Source organism: Phocoena phocoena, chromosome X (genome assembly GCF_963924675.1).
Source record: "Phocoena phocoena chromosome X, mPhoPho1.1, whole genome shotgun sequence".
Lineage (NCBI taxonomy): Eukaryota > Metazoa > Chordata > Mammalia > Artiodactyla > Phocoenidae > Phocoena > Phocoena phocoena.
The window spans coordinates 129,388,505-129,407,373 of record NC_089240.1 but is presented as its reverse complement, the minus strand read 5'-3'; the positions used below and the strand labels follow the sequence as shown (position 1 = coordinate 129,407,373).

Sequence of the window (18,869 nt, the reverse complement as noted above, 5' to 3'; positions counted from 1 at the left end):
CATTTCAGCATCGGTCTCTGCTTCACCTGCACCTCCAAGGTAATACTGGGTGTATCTGTATCCATGTAGATTCTTCTTAAGCTGATAAATGGTTTCAGAAGGTGGTACATACATTTAAAATAAAGGGTTGTTTTCATCTGTAGGTGGATCTGTTGACACCAATGATTATTCACAGCATCATGACCCAGGGCGCCCGTCAGAAGTTGTCCAGCCTCTACATCTCTCAATTTATCATCATGTATAGCCTTGATGGAAAGCAGTGGCGGAGTTATCGAGGGAATTCCACTGGGACCTTAATGGTATGTAATTAGTCCTTTTAAGAGAATGCATGAATCTTTTAAAGAGCTTTTGACAGATTTCAGGTATGGAACAAACAGTCATAGCTTCTACAAATTTAACCCCCCAAAAAAGAATTTTCCACTCATGGGCAATAGGAGTGATTATGGACATATGGACAAAAAAGTGGTAGCATCAGGATCTCATAGGTAATAGAAATGAACAGGTGCTCTATTGAGAGAAACATGTGATTCCTGACTGGGTAGATTGGTAAGATTGTCAGTTTGCTTATGGATATTCTAGGTTTGAAGTGACAAAAGGGCAAGCGGGCTCAAAACCGTAGCTTCATCATCTACTTTTCCCTCATTCTTGTACCCCCTGATGAACAGCCACACATCCAGCCAACTCTTCCTTGGTAACACCTCTCCCGTCTCTTCTGTTTCATTTATACAGTTGTTACTACAGCCCGAGGCCCCATCACCTCACACTTGACGTATTATGTTACATTCCTAACTAGTCTTCTTCTGTTTCTAGTCTCTTCTCTAATAAAAGCTGCACATCATTTTGGGGATCATACTATCAGTCCCCTGCCTAAGCCTTTCAATGTCTCCCTCTTGTCTTCAGAATAAGGTTCAAATCCTAAAATGGCCCCATGCAAGATGACTTCTGTTTGCCCCTTCAGATCCGTTTTCCTGCTTCGCTACCGCGCCTCTTCTTCTGTGAGCCTGGCATGTGTGGAATATCAGGGTATTTCTTCCCTTGGCTGTAACTCTCCACTGAAGGCCACTGCTCCCCTCAAAGTGGTTTTCTCTACATGTCCCAGTTACTATCGCTGAGTTGCCGATGACCCCAAAACTTAGCGTCATAAGAAAAGCCCATTTCGTTTTGTTCTTGGATTCTGTGGGTCAGGACTTTGGACAGGGCACAGCAGGGATGGCCTGTCTCTCTGCTCCATAGTATCTGGGGCCTCAGCTGGGAAGATGTGACAGCTAGGGGCTGGAATCATTTGGAAGCATCTCTACTTGTATGTCTGGTGGTTGGTGTTGAGCGACCTCTGGGGCTGTTGACTGAAGTAGCTTCTCCCAGCATGACTGGCCCAACTAGCAAGGTGGAGATGACGTCACCTTTTCTAATTTAGTCTTTTAAGTCATGTAGTATCACTTGCAATACATTCTGTTGGTTATAAGCAGGTCACACATCCGCCCACGTTCAAGGGGAAGGGACCTAGACCCCACTTCTCAATGGGAGGAATGCACAGAATTTCTGCTCATTTTGTCTACCTAATCTTCTTCTCAGCCTTCCAGGCCTAGGGATGGCAGCACCCTGCCCCCGCCTCCTTAACTAGTACCTTTATTAACCTTTCCTCAAATTATATGAATTTTAGTGTTCCGTGTTTCTTGCTGGAACCCTGCCTCGTACAGTAATTGCTGCCAAAAGTAGCCCCAGGAAACAGACCTTCAAAATGGAATTCTAGGATTATGTTGCTAATATATTCAAGGAACACAGGTATAATTCCTTGCTTGGGGAGAAGACTGGATGCTGAGTAACCTATGACATGCGGTGGCATCACAATTTATCAGATTATCACCGGTGAGTGATACAATGGGATGAGCTACAGATGGTGAGGAAGACATTGGGAGATTAAATTGACAGTGGCATTTAGTTGCTATGGCAACAAGTTTAGCATACCTGATTGTAGAGTGACCTGTCTTCTTTTTATGGCCCTTCCTTTTACGGCATACATAGGGAAAAAAGAAATTAAAAGTTGTGAATATATGCAAAGAACACCCATGAACGTACATAGAGAATCAGGATGCATCCATGGAGCTCTGGAGGAGCCTTCCATGTCCTGTGGTTATAGGCAGATACTTGGACTTGATACCAAATCTAGTAGCTGAGCATGTGAAATACAGAGTCACAGTGACAATTAAATGGTCAGTCCCACCAGGCCTATTATGCTAAGGTGAGGGCACTGGTGGAAAGGAATGGAACTCTGAGACCAGGGATGGGTACATTTGTTTTTAATTGGCCGTGCTGCACAGCATGCAGGATGTTAGCTCCCTGACCAGGGATCCAACCCGTGCCTCCTGTAGCGGAAGCCTGGGGTCTTAACCCCTAAACCACCAGGGAAGTCCCGGGGTGGGTACATGTAGGCAGACATGCATGAGGCTGAGAACTGCAAACCTCCAAACTGCCCTGAACCTCCTTTGCCTCAAGAGGCAACCCTTCCCCAGTCTCTGAAGCAGTCATCCATGCTCTGCATACAAGTCTCTCAGTGACTACACCTTGAATAGTTGCTTCCCAAGCCAGTGGCTAGTCTCCTTAGGGCCTTTGTTTGGCCACTACAAAAGCCAGACGAGTCATGGAAAAATGACAGATCATCACAAATTTAATCAGGTGGTGATGACAAAAACCCTGCAATTCCAGGTGTAGTATCTCCTCTGGAGCACATGAACACAGCCTCAGGCACCTAATATGGAACTACAGACCTGGAAAATGCTTTCTTCTTCATTTCCATTGACAACCAAAATCAGAATAGATTTGCATTTATGAAGTGGGAACAAAAGTATTAACTTTACTGTCCATGCCTCAAGGCAATGCCACTTCCCTTGTTCCTTATCATAATATAGACCCTAGGGACCCCAAACATCTCGACATCCCACAGAACACCATACTGGTCCATTACATGGATGACATTATGCTGACAGGACCTGGTAAACAGGAAATAGTAATCACTCTAAATGCCTTTGTGATTAATACGCGCACACACAGACACATACACAAACACATAAACATTATATATTGTGTTGTCAACTAAAAGAAAAATACACAACGTGAGAGTTGTGAATCAAGCTTTATTCAGGGTCTTACTGATGACTGTAGCCTGGGAGGCGGCCTCTCAGATAGCTCTGAGGAACTGCTCCAAAGGGGCTGGGGGGAGGCTAGTTTACATATGATTTTTTTGTTAAGGAATACATGCAGTCAAGCATAAATCTTGGTAAAATATTACTACTATTCACAAAGAACAGATACCTCAAGTTCACGATTATAGTGTTTTTCTATGTATGGGAAGATGCAAGAAGCAGGGTTCATTAAAATTCTTCCTGAAATGCATATTAACTACCTTACCGCCTGTTCGTCCAAAGCACAGAGCATCCTGTTATCATCGTTAATTTCCTGTCTAAAGCACAGAGTGCCTCATCCTGTTATCCCATTCATCTCTTCCTCTGAACACCAAGTGCACTGTCCATCAGCGGCTGCAGCAGATATTAGTCTTTGTAGACTTGGATGGTGACCAAAATGCTCTTTGCTCTTCTTTTGTTTTCAGTGTGATATATATGTATAGATACAGATATATTAGCATATGTTTATTAAATATTAGCAGATCTTGCTTCTGACTTTAATGGGAATGGATCCTATATTTTGCTGTTTAACATGCTGTTAGTTTCAAATATTTTTATATTTAAAGTTTCTTGCTACTCCTACCTTATTTGGAATGGCTGTAGAATTTCATCAAATGCTTTCTCAGCATCTTGGATAGGATCACATTTCTTCTCTTTGCTATTGTCAGATTATACTCACACTCAATGGTGGGCTGGCAAATGTTTAACAACCAGCTCTGGGGCAAAGTGGGGGGCAGTCAGCACAAAGGCCTTTATTTGTAGTGTTTGCTGATTTCCATGATGTAAATATTCCCATCACACCTGATTTCAAGCTGCTGACACAGTGTCATTGAATGCAGAGTTGGGAGCAGACACCCACAATTGGCTCTCACAAGCCAGTCCTAGCTGGGGCTCCAGCACAAGGCAGTGCTGCATTCCTGGGAAAACTGCCCTTAAGTCATAGTGTATCAGTCATTTAAAGTTTAGCTGGATCCAATTTGCTAACATTTTGTTTAGAATTTTTCTATCTGTACCAATCAATAAAGTTGTTTTACCTCTTTGGGGGGCTGTATTTATCAGGCTTTGGCATTAGAGTTATACTAACCTTGAAAACAGTGTAAAAGCTTCCGTCTTTTTCCATTAAACTATTGCTCTAGAATAGTTTAATTAATGTAGTAATCATCTGTTTAATGAAAATTGGATGGAAAAGCCACTGTGCCTCGTTTAGTGGTAGATACTTGAACTACCTTTTCCGTACCTTATCTGATTACTGGCATTCTCATTTTCTGTTACCTATAGTTAATTGCTGTAAATGTGTACATTAAAGTTCTATCTCCCTTCCCATGCCATATATCTTTCCTTACCTGATTACTGGCATTCTCATTTTCTGTTACCTAGTTAATTGCTGTAAATGTGTACATTAAAGTTCTATCTCCCTTCCCATGCCATATATCTTTACCTACATGCACACATGTATCTCTCTTTTTCCCCCTTTATCAGAGTTGGTGTTTATCTATTCTATTGGATTTTAAAAGAATCAACTCTTGGTCTTAAAATCAAACATAGATTTGAAGGTGTTGTTTTCTAATTAATTAATTTGTTTAAAATTTTAAAAATTCACTTTCATTTATCTTCTTGTTTCTTAGAATCTGGAGTTAAATGACTAGTTCATTTATTTTCAACCTTTCTTGTTCAATGACAAAGATAAAATAGTTATTAACTGCACTCATGAGGGTCATTCCTTGAACAGTTATTGAGTAACTACTATGTTCTAGGTTCTAGTGAAGGGCTGCACAAGCTAGAGCCCATGGACTTGGAATACAACCTGCTTTTGCATATGGACTGTGAGTTAAGAATGGTTTTTACGTGTTTAAAGTTTCAAAAACAAACAAACAAGGAAGATTATGTGGTATGAAAAGACTGAAATATTTCTCTCTCCTCCTTTACAGAAAGTGTTTGTGGACTGGTGGTCTAGTCTAATGGCAGTAGAGATGCCTAGACAGTTCACATTAACCAGAACCCTTCTATCCCAGAGCTTTTTGCCCAATTTACAAATTTCAGTCTTAGTCGTCTTCCTCCAGTATAGTGGTTCTCAAATGACTTAATATCTTTGTACCATTTACATACAAAATATTTTTTCATAAGCAACATTTCTCATCATAGAAGTCCCTTATAAAGGGGAGCCCAAGCACCCTTTCAGGATCACTGCTTCACTGCCACTATTTTCAATATTTCATAATATTTTGAATGTTAATTTTGAATTGTCAATGAACATTTCAGTGATGCAGAGCTTTCCCTCTGGTTTTCAAGTTAAAAAGAACACTAACCATGTCCTGTCAACATAAGTTGACATATAGCAAGATTTCTGTCAAAATCACTGAAATCTGGCCGTGGCCCAGCTCTCCGTGCTATGAAGTTTCTGAGGGAGATACATAAATGAACCAATGGCAAATGGAAAAAAATCTTTAGCGTTTTCTATAGTTATGCTTGCATACCCAATACCAGGCTCTCTGGTAATCCCTCCCCCCACCTCCTCAAAGCAAGGAGTTTAGACCAGAGGTCTAAGGAGGCTTCTCCTTGCGCCCAAACCCAAATGCTGTCACCAGTCACGGTCCATAATTCCTAAGCATTCTTGTCATAAGGACAATAGGAAGGAGGCCAGAGCTGCAGCCCAGGCTGACAAGAGTGTACCAGCAAAAGCAAGAGCACAAGGGAGCACGCACCCTTACCACTCTGGCAACAAGCTGGACTAGGCTTTTAGGGCTCGGAAAGACCCTTCGGGCAGCCAAGTGAGAGCACAGGAAGGGTGGCTGAATCTGCCTCAAATGGGCCTCCCCTACATTTCCTTAGCCACTGCTTCCACACTGCTGAAATAGAAGTAGAAAGGAATACCCTAAAAGCCCCATCCACTTTGGGACACTTAACTCATAGTGACAACACTCCACATATTCCCGCTCCCCCCGCAAACATGCAAAACCAAGATCTGGTCCCAAACTGTGTCCTTAAATCTCACCTCAAAAGATTAGTGCTGTCTACAACTTCAGCCCAAAGGATGCGTTTTCCCAAGCCGAATGAACGAGATTATATTCTGAAGAGTTCCTACCATCACTCTCAACACTAAAGGAAATAAAATTGAATTTGAGAAAACAGCTAAGTCGGTTTGCAAGCAACGTTTGGACCAAAAAGCCTTGGAAATTTAGTGTTTAAAAATGGAACGCCATCCTGCTTTTGGGGAACAAGGGCACAGTCTGGCATACACACGATCACACAGTACCAAAGCAGCATGCTGATTTTACATATTTGAGTTAACTGAGATTTGTAGAAGGATCCGCACTACAAATAAAAGCTGCCACGTGGATTACCCGTACCTCTCGAAATGGAGCCAGAACTGAAAACTCCAATGCACGTCTGACACCTCTGCTCTGGAGCCCACCCCGCCCTCACCCTCATCCCCACTCCCACCCCGCTCTGCACCGAACACATTCGCACTGCAGCTGAGAAAGGACCACATCGCAAATGATCTCTGTAGATTCACAGGCACACTGTCCATTTCGAATGAACGAATCCATCTTGGAGCTAAAAGGGAGCTATCTGCTTCTGCCTGCCGCCTCCTGCCAGGTAGATAAGCTATTCCCACTTTACAGATAAGGTAAATACGAACCACAAGCTAGGAGGGTCAGAATGGCTTTATCATGGACTGAGGGCTGTAGCGACAACAGCGTAGTATTGAATCCAATGATTCCCACGAACGCGTACGGGGCGCATGAAACACAGGGGGAACTGGGCGATCATGCAGGCGGACATGGAAATACGCTAAGCAATCAGAGTCACCGTGAAAAAATCATGCAGCTTAAGTAGCGAGCCAGAGCTGTGCAAATTAGCCCTCAGTCGGAAAGAAGGACGCGGGGGGAGGGGAGCCTTGCGGGGGAAGAGGGGTGGGTGGGGACAGTTGGGTGAAAACAGAAGAGGAAAGAGGGCGGAAGGGACTCTCATGGTTCTGTTGCAGTTTCTGGGGAAGAGAATCGGAGACCCTACTCCGATTCTACCATATGGTTTTTTTTCTGCCGCTATTGTGGAAACAACATAACTTGTAGTCAACCACATTCCCCTGGTGGCAACAGGGGTAAGATACACTGCAAAGGCAGAAGCGCCGGGTCAACGCCTCTTGTGTCCCCGTAAACGTGCAGGCGGGTGCGTGAGGCTCGGGGACAGGCACAGAGTCGCTGGGAGGGACTCGTCAGATCCCCTGGCCCGACGGGGAGATGGTTTCCTGCAGAACGAGGTGCAGGAGGTGGTTCTGCTCGGCGCTCAACAGGGGCCACAGCTCCACCTGCAGCGACTTGACGGCTTCCGTGTCCTTCTCGTGGGTGGCCATGACCAAGGACTGCAGCAGCAGGAAGAGCTCCTCGGGAAGCGGGCCGCTGCTGTCCTGCCCGTGGCCGTCGAAGGCCTCCCAGGAGTACTTCTCCAGGGTGTGCGCGTGCTCCGGCAGGAGCTTGGCGGGCGGCGGCTGCAGCAGCAGCAGCAGCAGCACGCGGGACACCTCGCAGCGGACCAGCACGTCGGCGAAGGCGCCCAGCGCGGCGGGGGAGGGCGCGGCCGCGGCCGTGGACCCCGCGCCGGGCGGGAGCAGCGCGAGCGGTGGGGCGGAGGCCGCGCCGGCCCCGGGCTGCGGCGCCGGCGGCTTGGGCTGCAGCTGCGGCGGGGGCTGCGGCCCCGGCGGCGGCACCGGGTGGCCGCCGTGCTCCCGCGCCAGGAGCTGCATGCGCGTGAAGAGCGCCAGGGCGCCGCTGTAGTCGCGCGCCAGCAGCTGGCAGGACGCGGCGTCGCCGAGCGCCTGCAGGGCGGCCAGGGGCAGCTGGGGCAGCTGCAGCTGCGCGGCGCGTTGGAAGTGGCCGGCGGCGGCGGCCGGCTGGCCCAGGTCGCGCAGGGCGGCCGCCAGCTCGAGGCAGAGCGCGGCGGCGGCAGCCGGCTGGCCTAGCTCCAGGTGCAGGCGCACGGCGGCGCCCAGGGCGGCGGCAGCGGCCTGCAGCGGCTCCCCGTAGGCGGCGGGGCAGGCCAAGCGCTGGCGCGCGTCGCGCTCCTGCCGCAGGAAGAGGCGCGCGGCCTCCGTCAGCGCCAGCGCCTCCCCGGGCCCGTGGAAGAGCGCCTGCTGGCAGCGGGCCACGGCCAGCTGGCACCAGGCCGCGTACGGCAGGCACTCCTGTGCGCGCAGCTCGCGACCCAGCTGGCCGAACTGCTCGCCGGCCTCCGCCACATTCGGCTTCCGCAGGAACCGCTTCTTCAGCTTGTTGCACACCTGGCGGTAGCGCGCCAGGAAGTCCCCGGCCTCAGGCCCGGGGCCCGCACCGCCACCCAGGCCGGCCGCGGAAGCCGCCATGATCGCCGCTTCTGCACTTCCGGGCGCACTGACGCAAGTGGGCGCACGTGCGGGGCGACGGCGGCGGGCTGAGACGTGCCCTGCGTCGGGCTCCGGCCCACCACGCGACCGCGCCGGCTCGGCCGCCGGGAGCTCTCGTCGCCCTGGTGATATGCAAAATAGCAAGCACGGAGGCCCGGCTGGGACAGGCTGCGGGTGGCGTATGCAAATCGGGGGCCCTGGGGCGGGGCCTGGCCCGCTGTCCGGGGTTCTGTGAGCGGACCAATGGTGCTGGGGCGGGGCCTGGCTGGGCGCCCCCTGTTGCTAGGTGACATATTTTTTTAAAAATTTATTTATTTAATTTATTTATTTTTGGCAGTGTTGGGTCTTTGTTGCTGTGCAGGGGCTTTCTCTAGTTTCGGCGAGCGGGGGCTACTCTTCCTTGCGGTGCGCGGGCTTCTCATTGCGGTGGCTTCTCTTGTTGTGGATCATGGCTTCTAGGCGCGCGGGCGTCAGTAGTTGTGGCACATGGGCTCAGTAGTTGTGGCTCTCGGGCTCTGGAGCACAGGCTCAGTAGTTGTGGCGCACGACCTTCTTTGCTCCGCGGCATGTGGGATCTTCCCAGACCAGGGCTCCAACCGGTAGGTGACAGCTTGTTTACGCAGGTTGCCAAGAAGGGCGTCTCTTGGCATCGCTAGGGGAACACAACCAAAAACTTTTGACCCCACGTGGCCCTAATTCCGACTTTGCCTATGTGTTTGTTCATTGTGTCCTGCCCACCCCAATCCCGATCACGCCTCAATCTTCCCGTCAAAGCCCCTGCCCCATGGGAGTCCATGCCAAGCGCTCTGTCCACCCACCCCTGCCTCCCGAACCCAGGGCGGTCGGTCGCCTTGGCACCTTCACCCTATCACGACACCGCCCTCGCGGTGTCGAGCGCCGCCGCAAGGAACCCCGTCCCTCTGGGGACTTTGGCCTGGCTCCGACTTGCTCAGAGCCAGCGGGGGAGCCTTCTGTTGTCCGGCCTCACCCCAGGCCCCAGTCCGCCCCCAGCCCCGCCGCAGCCAGCCTCTCCCACCCAGGGCCACCCCATGCACTGTCACCGTGGGAGACCGCTCCTCTCTGTCTGTGATCCCCGACTCCACGCCCCCCACCCCCCAACTCCGGCCAGACCCCCGCCCCCATCCCTCCGACGAGGGGTGTCCCACCACCACCACCTCCCACTCCAAGTGAGTGAAGCATGCACAGGGGGTCTCTTGAAACACTTTATTGACTCGCAGTGACTGTGCCCAAGGCGGCGGGCAGGCCGGGGCTGCCCGGGTTGTGTGGTCGGTCGGTGAGCGGGCCTGGCGCCTGACGGCCGCGCCCCTGGGGGCCGGGGACCCAGGTGTCGTTGGGCAGCTAGGGCTGGGCCGGGGCCACCTGGGAGATGGTGTTATAGTCCTGAACAAGTCGCTGAGCAGCGTATTGCTGTGGGCCGCCAAGTCCACCAGCTCCGGAGTGAGGCGCCTCCTGCCGCTGTTCTGGGCCTCATGGCGCACCAGCTCCAGGACCCTGGCCGCCAGGTATTGGATGATGGCCACTAGGTAGACGGGTGCGGACGAGCTCAGGCACTGGGCATAGTGGCCCTCCCGCAGGAGGTGCTCCATGTGGCTCACGGAGAAGGACAGCTCGGCTCGGGCGGTGTGGGAGCGGCGACCGGGTGACCCTCGATGGCCCCTCTTCCCCGGCATGCTGGCCGTTGGGCGTGCTTTCTGCGACGGCCTCGCTCTGCGGTCCACTGGGATGAGGTGCGGCGGGATGAGGGGCAGTCGGTTGTGCCTGCTGGTCCCAACATCTCAAGACAACCGGTGTTCTCAGGCCCCTCCTCCGTATCGTAGCGACCATAGTCCGGGCTCTCATTGGTCGGGGAGCACCCTGTGAGGTCACTGCTTTCCCATAACCCCTCCTCCACCCCACCTCACCCCGCCCCCACCCCCTCCGCCGGGGTCCTGGGCCTGGAAAGAAATGACGCCGGCAGGATCCTGCTCGCTGTGCTCGCTGGACCCTCTCTTTGGTGGAACTCTCACTGTCCACCAGACGGGAACTTTGTACAGAGAAGGCAGCTAATGGCGACCATCCAGGGGCACCAAGTATACACTGGCGGTGCTGGGCCACCATCACGACTATATATCTGCTTCCAAATGAATAATATTCCTGGCTGAATAATATTCAGCAGGCTGAATAACATTGCAATGCGTGGCTAGACCACACATGTTGTGTATCCGCTCAGCAGCTGATGTACATTTGGGTGACTTCCACCTTGTGCCCGTCGGGCATAGTGCTCTGGTGAACATTCCTGGGCAGGGTTCTGTTTGAACACCTGTTTTCAACTCAGTTGGGTTTACAACCCATGGGATAGATCTATGGGTTTATTTCTGGACTCCACTGATCTATGTGTCTATCCTTATGCTAGTAGCACATAGTTTTGATAACTGAAGCTTTGGACTAAGTTTTGAAATAGGGAAGTGTGAGTCCTCCAACTTTTTTCTTCTTTTCCAAGATTATTTTGGCTATTCAAGGTCACTTGAAATTCCGTATGCATTTAGGATTGGCTTTTACATTTCTGTAAAACAGAGCGTTGTGATTTCCATAGGGATTTCATTAAATCTCTAGACGACTTTGGGTGGGATTGCCATCTTAAAAGTATTAAGTCTTCCAGTCCACAAAATCTGCTGTCTTTCCCCTTTCTTTTTAAGGTCATCATTAATTTCTTTCAGCAGTGCTTTGTAGTTTTCAGTGCACAAGACTTGTACCTCCTTGGCTAAATTTATCTCTGTGTGTTTTATTCCTTTTGATGTTGTGTGAAATAGAACTGTTGTCAATTTCATTTTGGATTATTTTTTCATTGCTAGGATATGGAAACACAACAGATTTTTGTGTGTTGATCTTGTATACTGCAACTTGGTTGAATTCGTTTGTTAACTCTGATAGTGTTTTGTGGATTCTTTAGGGTTTCCTGTACAGAAGAGCATGTCATCTGAGAATAGAAGTAGTTTAACTTCCTTTCCAACTTCGATGCTTTTCATTTCTTTTTCTTGCCTCATTGCTCTGACTAGGACTTCCGTTACAGTCTTGAGTAGAAGCACTGAAAGCAAGCATTCTTCTCTTGTTCCTGATGTTAGGGGAAATGCTTCCAGTCTTCCACCATTGAGTATGACATTAGCTAGGGTATTTCATAAAAGCCTTTTATTTTGTTGAGGAATTTCCCTTCTATTCTTAGTTCGCTGGGTGTTTTTTGTTTGTTTGTGTTTTAATCATGAAAGTTGTTAGATTTTGTTGAATGCTTTTTCTGCATCAACTAAGATGATCATGAGGGTGTTTTCCCCCTTCATTTTATCAATGTGGTTTTGACTAATCAGTTTTCTTATGTTGAGCCATCCTTGCATTCCTGGGATAATTCCTATTTGGACATGGAATGTAATATTTATAATATGCTGCTGGATTCAGCTTGCTAGAATTCTTCTGAGGATTTTTGCATCGATATTCATAAAGGCTATTGGTCTGTAATTTTCTTTCTTCTGGTATATATGTCTGGCTTTGGTATCAAGGTAATGCTGGCCCTATAGTATGAGTTAGGATGTTTTTCCTCCTTTTCTATCTTTTGGAAGAGTTTGGGAAAGGATTGGCATTAATTCTTTAAACATTTATTAGAATTCACCAGTGAAGCCACCTAGCACATAGTTTCTGGCACATAATACATGGAATCTAGGATTTCTGTAGTCATTAACTATTTGTTGAATTAATACATTGTCTTCCTAAGAAGGTATCTAATCAAGACACAATAATTGAGTTAAAAATGAAGCAGATCTATTTATCAAAAATAATGCTGTGCCTACAGATTGTCATACTGAGTGAAGTAAGTCAGACAGAGAAAGACAAATACATGATATCACTTATATGTGAAATCGAAAAAAAAGTGTGCAAATGAACTTATGTACAAAACAGAAGTAGAGTCACAGATGTGGAAAACAAACTTATGGTTACCACAGGGGTAAGGGGGGGATAAATTGGGAGATTGGGACAGACATATACACACTACTATATAGAAAATAGATAACTAATAAGGACCTACTATATAGCACATGGAACTCTACTCAATACTCTGTAATGACCTGTGTGGGAAAAGAATCTAAAAAAGCATGGATAAATGTATGTGTATAACTGATTCACTTTGCAGTACAGCAGAAACTAACACAACATTGTAAATCAACTATACTCCAATAAAAATATTTTTTAAATGCTGTGATTTCTGGGGCAATGCTATACATTTATTAACATTTTTATCCCATAGGAAGAAAAAATTGTTACATGGAAGAACAATTTTTTAAATTCCCCATAATACTATAACTCTGATGGCTTATTATATAACAGCCATACATTGATTCCTGTTTTAGTGTATTCAAGCAGATAGAGAATCCCAGGTGTTTTATGAGAGAGGATTTTCAACTTTCTTTTTTCTATATACCATGATTTAAATCTAGGCCTTTTGAATTGGAATTACTACCATATTTCTCAAGCTGTTCCTTATTCCTTAAATATGTCATGTACTTTTCTGTAGAACCTAGACATGTCAAGTTCCTAAACCCCAGAAGTTGGATATTAACATGTGTCTCATGAATTCATACACAAGGGATCGTTAATTAACGCCCCACAGCGCACACACACACACACACACACACACACACACACACATTATTGGAAGATCATCCTGAGACCATATGGCAGGCCGCCTACTCCAAGTCCCCTTTCACAGCTGCAGCCGACTCTGCCCTAAGCCAGTGTTTCTCAAACTGTATGGTTTGATTCAGTAGATCTGGAATAGGGCTCAAGATGTTGCATGTCTAATTGCTCCCAGGTGATTCTAATGCAGCTGGTCTGTGGCCCACACTGGATTAGCAAAGGCCTAAATGGCTTCCACAACTTTGATGAATGACCATTTTACAGGACCCCAAAGTAGACACTTAACCTGCTCAGACCTAATCTCCCTTGTTCCATTCTTCTCCCTGTGATTTTCTCCTTCGCATATTACATTCTAACATCTGGCTAGCCAGAATGGTTTTATTTGGGTGTTCGGTGCTGTTGAGAAATGCACAGAGCAAATTAGAAGAAAGATATGATTGGGAGGAATTGCTTCTTATTTTTTCTTCATTTTACATGTATCTGTGCTAATACCTCCCTACAGGTCTTCTTTGGCAATGTGGATTCATCTGGGATAAAACACAATATTTTTAACCCTCCAATTATTGCTCGGTATGTCCGTTTGCACCCAACGCATTACAGCATCCGCAGCACTCTTCGCATGGAGTTGATGGGCTGTGATTTAAACAGTAAGTGTCAAGTCATCCCATGTCCTTACCTCTCCCAGCCATGAGTAGGATGGCTAACCATCCTAGCTTTCCCGAGACTGGGGGGATTTCCCAGGACACAGAACTATCAATGCTAAAACCAGTACAGTCCTGGGCAAACCCATGACTTGGTCATCCTAACCATGGGATTCCCCAGGGGCAGCCACCTCCTACACTGCTATTAACGAGGCAAATCAAAGTCCAACAGAGCTGAGCAGAGCTGACAAGGAAATAGGGGGCATCTTAACAGTAGCAGGCAAAAGTTAGTGCCTGGAAAATGACTTCGTGATGACGATAGCCCTAGAACATATCAGTGGAGACGGGCCAGCAGGACCTCAGCCGCAACTTGTTCTTGTGATTACATTCTCCTTTCATTTCTCCGAGGTTGCAACATGGCACTGGGAATGGAGAGTAAAGCAATATCAGACGCACAGATTACTGCCTCATCCCACTTAAGCAATCTGTTTGCCACCTGGTCTCCTTCACAAGCCCGACTTCACCTCCAAGGGAGGACTAATGCCTGGAGACCCCGGGTAAGAGAGAACAAATTTGCCATATAACTGATGCAGAAGAAGGAGTAGTGGTTGGGAAAGGATAGGGTAAGCTCTTGACTGTTTCTTCAGTTACTTCTATCACCTGCTTGTTCCCACAAAGAGTGTCAAGGAAAGTTGACTATACACAGAAAACCCCACAGATATTTATTTAGTGGGTGTGCCATGTGAGTTCACACAGCATTCATTGGGGGAAAATGATCCCTAATTGAACCTCCTAGAAACAGAATATCTATATGTAGTACTGGGCTAATATTTGTCAAAGAATTGGAGTGGCTGAAATCCAGTTTTACAGAGAAATATCAACAAAGCAAAGGGTCATAGTTATGTACAGTTCATTGGGCACAGTTCTTTTCTGGAACCACTCAGTTTGTGATTTTCAATCACTGACTAGCTTGGGGAAATGGATGGAGTTAATGGTCTCTGTTCCCCCAGGGGCTTATTTTAAACAAAATAGGTTGTATAACACATTGCCAAACTTTTAATACTCTAGTCAGTCTGTATATTACTCATATATGCATTCAGCAAACCTTTACTGGGCCCCTATTAAGTGGCTAACCCTGGGGATACAGAGATGAATCATGAAAAATTTCAGCCCTCAATTTGCTTCGAGTCTAATAAGGGAGACTGACAAACAGATAATTAATATGCAGAGTGATAAGTCTGTGATATGATTAAGAAGGGATTTGGGGATTTCTGGGAGCAAATAGTGACCAAAAAGATACTACTCTAATGCACCTGGTGCATTCCCCAGGCAAATAATCAAAAAGAGTGGCTGCAAGTGGACTTCCAGAAGACAATGAAAGTCACAGGAATAACCACCCAGGGGGTGAAATCTCTGCTCACCAGCATGTATGTGAAGGAGTTCCTCATATCCAGTAGTCAAGATGGCCATAACTGGACTCTGTTTCTTCAGAATGGCAAAGTAAAGGTACGCTATCTCACAGGAAAGGCACAAAGCCTGTCTTAGAACTTGACATTTAGAAACAGAACAAGGTTGATATGACCAGACTTTCAGGATAAACTTTACCGAGTATCTATAGTAATAGGACACTATGAAAAGCATTCTGGGAGGATACAGTGACTCCAAGCAAGAACGTATCATCCCAGGAAAGAGCAGAGTAGGGCCAAAAGCTGCTTATCCTCATAGATGTTGGTGTCATTCAGGATGGTGGCCCTTACCGACCTCTCTAGCATAGTCTGTCTCTTTTTTTTTTTTTTTCCGGTATGCGGGCCTCTCACTGTTGTGGCCTCTCCCGTTGCGGAGCACAGGCTCTGGACATGCAGGCTCAGCGGCCATGGCTCACGGGCCCAGCCGCTCCGCGGCATATGGGATCTTCCCAGACCGGGGCATGAACCTGTGTCCCCTACGTCGGCAGGCGGACTCTGAACCACTGTGCCACCAGGGAAGCCCTAGCATAGTCTCTTGCTACTTGCTCCTTGGCTTTCTAAGCTTCACCCATACTAAGGAACCCTCAAGTCCCTAAAAACAGCATGTTTTTTCTCACACTAGGCTTTTATATGTACTGTTTCTTCTACCTAGAACATTTTTTCTAGGTACTTCTTATTGACCCTTTCACCTGGTGCATTCTTCAAGTCTCAGATAAACATCATCTCCTCCAAGAAGAATTCCTTGTTCCCTCAAGGCTGCATTAAACATTTTTGCTTCTGGCAGTTTAGTGAACCAGAGTACTGATAATGTATGTTCTAGAGGACATTCCCATTTTAAAAAGGGCATATCTCTGATACATGCTATAACATGCATGGCTAAATTAATTAGAGCAGACACAAAAGGACAAATATTATATAATTCCACTTATATATTAGTCAGGGTTCTCCAGAGAAACAGAACCAATTGACTCACATGATTATGGAGGCTGACAAGTCTCAAGATCTGCAGGGTGAGTCAGCAAGCTGGAGACCCAGGAGAGCCAATGGCGTAAGTTTCAGTCTGAGTGTGAAGGTCTGGAAACGAGGAGAGCCAGTGGTGTAGTTCCTGTCTGAACCCAGGAAGTGCCAATATTTGAGTTTGAGCCCAAAGGCTGGAAAAAACCCCATGTCCCAATTCAAATGGGCCATGCAAAAAGAATTCTCTCTTACTCAGACGAGGGTCAGCCTTTTTGTTCTATTCAGACCTTCAACTGATTGCGTAACGCACACCCACCCGCTTGGGGTGGGGGGGACAGCAATCTGCTCTACTCACTCTACTATTTAAATGTTAATCTCATTCAAAAACATCCTCACCAACACACCCAGGATAATGTTTGACCAAATATCTGGACACCGTATGGCCTAGACAAGTTGACATGTAAAATTAACAATTACAGTGAGACTGAAAGTCGAATAGAGGTTACCAGAGGCTGGGAGCTGGGGAGGATGGAGAGTTATTGTTTGATGGAGACAGAGTTTCAGTTTTGTTTTTGTTTTTATTTTTTGGTTTTTTGTTTTGTTTTGGCCGTGCTGCGCGGCTTGTTGGATGTGGGATCTTTGTTCCCTGACCAGTGATTGAACCCGTGTCCTCAGCAGTGAGAGCACAGAGACCGAACCACCGGAGCACCAGGGAATTCCCCAGAGTTTCAGTTTTGCAGGATGAAGTATTTTGGAGATGGTTGGTGGTGATAGTTGCACAAAATTGTGAATGTACATGTTATGTACTTGTTGTCAAACGTACTTGTACGCTTAAAAACAGTTAAAATATATGTTATGTATATATTACCAAAATTTTAAAAAGGCTATAGCACTGATAGTACATACTTCTTTTTTTTTTTTTTTTCGGTACGCGGGCCTCTCACTGTTGTGGCCTCTCCCGTTGCGGAGCACAGGCTCCAGACGCGCAGGCTCAGCAGCCATGGCTCACGGGCCCAGCCGCTCCGCGGCATGTGGGATCTTCCCGGACCGGGGCACGAACCCGTGTCCCCTGCATCGGCAGGTGGACTCTCAACCACTGTGCCACCAGGGAAGGCCTACAGTACATACTTCTTAATGCACTGCTACACTCAATAAAGAAAGGGGACTCTCCAGCCTCCTCACCACCAACGGCAAAAAACAAAACAAACAAAAAAAAAGAGCTTTTATTTTAAAATAATGAGCTTAAATCAGAGCAAAGAGAGGTGAAAAATGAGAAAATGTAAAATGGAGGAACTTTCCTAAAGGGAAATGCTTATATTAGTGTTGTTCTCAGGAGACCAAGCTTCGAGCAAAATGCAAGAATGGAATGTGAGACTTCTGCATTAAGTAATGAAACCCAGAAAGTAGCAGAACTCGTTGCAGATAAGTAGCATCTCCTGGCTTCTGGAAGAATGATTTCTCTAGAGAAAAAGCATTCCCAGTTTAGGTCTCCAGGATTCCTACATATTAAAATGATAAGATCATAAACATAGATCAGCAAACATACAAGATAACAAGCCAACTTGACTACAAATGGGCAGAAACAATCAATACAAATTTAGAATCTGAAGAATACCAGATATTGACATTATCAGATATATATCATAAAGTAATTATGCACAAAATATTTAAAGCAATGAGCTATAGAAACATACAAATAAATGACAAATTATTAGGCAGTTTTGGAAAAAACAGTACTTTTAGAAATTAAAAAACGTCATTGTTGAAGTTTAAAAATCAAAGAAAGACTTAATAGTGAATTGGGCACAGCCAAAGAGAATTTAGTCACTGGAACATATATCTGAAGAAATTACCCAGAATGGAGCACAGAAGGTGAAACATATGAAAAAGAAATTGAGACATATGCTATACAGAGAAAGCCATATATATATAAGTGGAATCCAGAATGAATGAAAGAAATAGTGGAGAAGTGGCAAACAAACAAGGATGACCACTTTCACCACTTCTGTTCAACACTGTACTGGAAGTTATAGCCAGAGAAATTACAAAAAAAATAAAAATAAACAAAAGGCATTCAGATTGGAAAGGAAGAAGTAAAACTGTCTCTCTTCACCAATGATATGATTTTAATCATAGAAAATCCTAAAGAACCCACAAAAAGCTACTAGAACTAATAGATGAGTTCAGTAAAGTTGTAGGATACATGATCAACACACAAAAATCTGTTGTGTTTCCATACACTAGTAGTGAAAAATCTGAAAAGAAAATTAAGAAAAACATTTCATTTACAATATCATCCAAAAGAATAAAATATTTAGGAATAAACTTAACCAAGGAGGTACAAGACTTATACACTCAAAACTATAAAACATTGCTTGAAAAATTAAAGAAGACCTAAATGAATGGAGAGACATCCTGGGTTAATGGATTGGAACACATTATTAAGATGGCACTACTAACCAAAGCTTTCTACAGATTCAGTGCAATCCCTATCAAAATCCCAATGGCCATTTTTGCAGAAATGGCCAAGCTGATCTTAAAATTCATCTGTAATTGCAAGGGACCC

At 46.3% G+C, this 18,869-nt stretch overlaps 3 protein-coding genes across 3 annotated transcripts in view; 1 reads left to right on the top strand and 2 right to left on the bottom strand.

Annotated features, from left to right (window-relative positions):
* Positions 1 to 18,869, top strand: part of F8 (coagulation factor VIII) — a 116,833-nt gene that overhangs the window by 91,472 nt on the left and 6,492 nt on the right. The window contains exons 22-25 of the mRNA XM_065900420.1: positions 144 to 299; positions 13,742 to 13,886; positions 14,289 to 14,437; positions 15,210 to 15,386. Coding sequence (XP_065756492.1) covers positions 144 to 299; positions 13,742 to 13,886; positions 14,289 to 14,437; positions 15,210 to 15,386 — 627 coding nt within the window. The remainder of the gene's footprint in view (positions 1 to 143; positions 300 to 13,741; positions 13,887 to 14,288; positions 14,438 to 15,209; positions 15,387 to 18,869) is intronic.
* Positions 7,309 to 8,539, bottom strand: F8A1 (coagulation factor VIII associated 1). Its single transcript, XM_065901230.1, has one exon. It carries the CDS (start codon positions 8,536 to 8,538, stop codon positions 7,396 to 7,398), a length of 1,143 nt encoding a protein of 380 aa, XP_065757302.1. The 5' UTR covers position 8,539; the 3' UTR covers positions 7,309 to 7,395.
* On the bottom strand, positions 9,919 to 10,250 carry H2AB1 (H2A.B variant histone 1). The gene is given in 2 exon segments (XM_065901004.1): positions 9,919 to 9,954; positions 9,957 to 10,250. Coding segments are annotated over 2 exon segments (330 nt in total).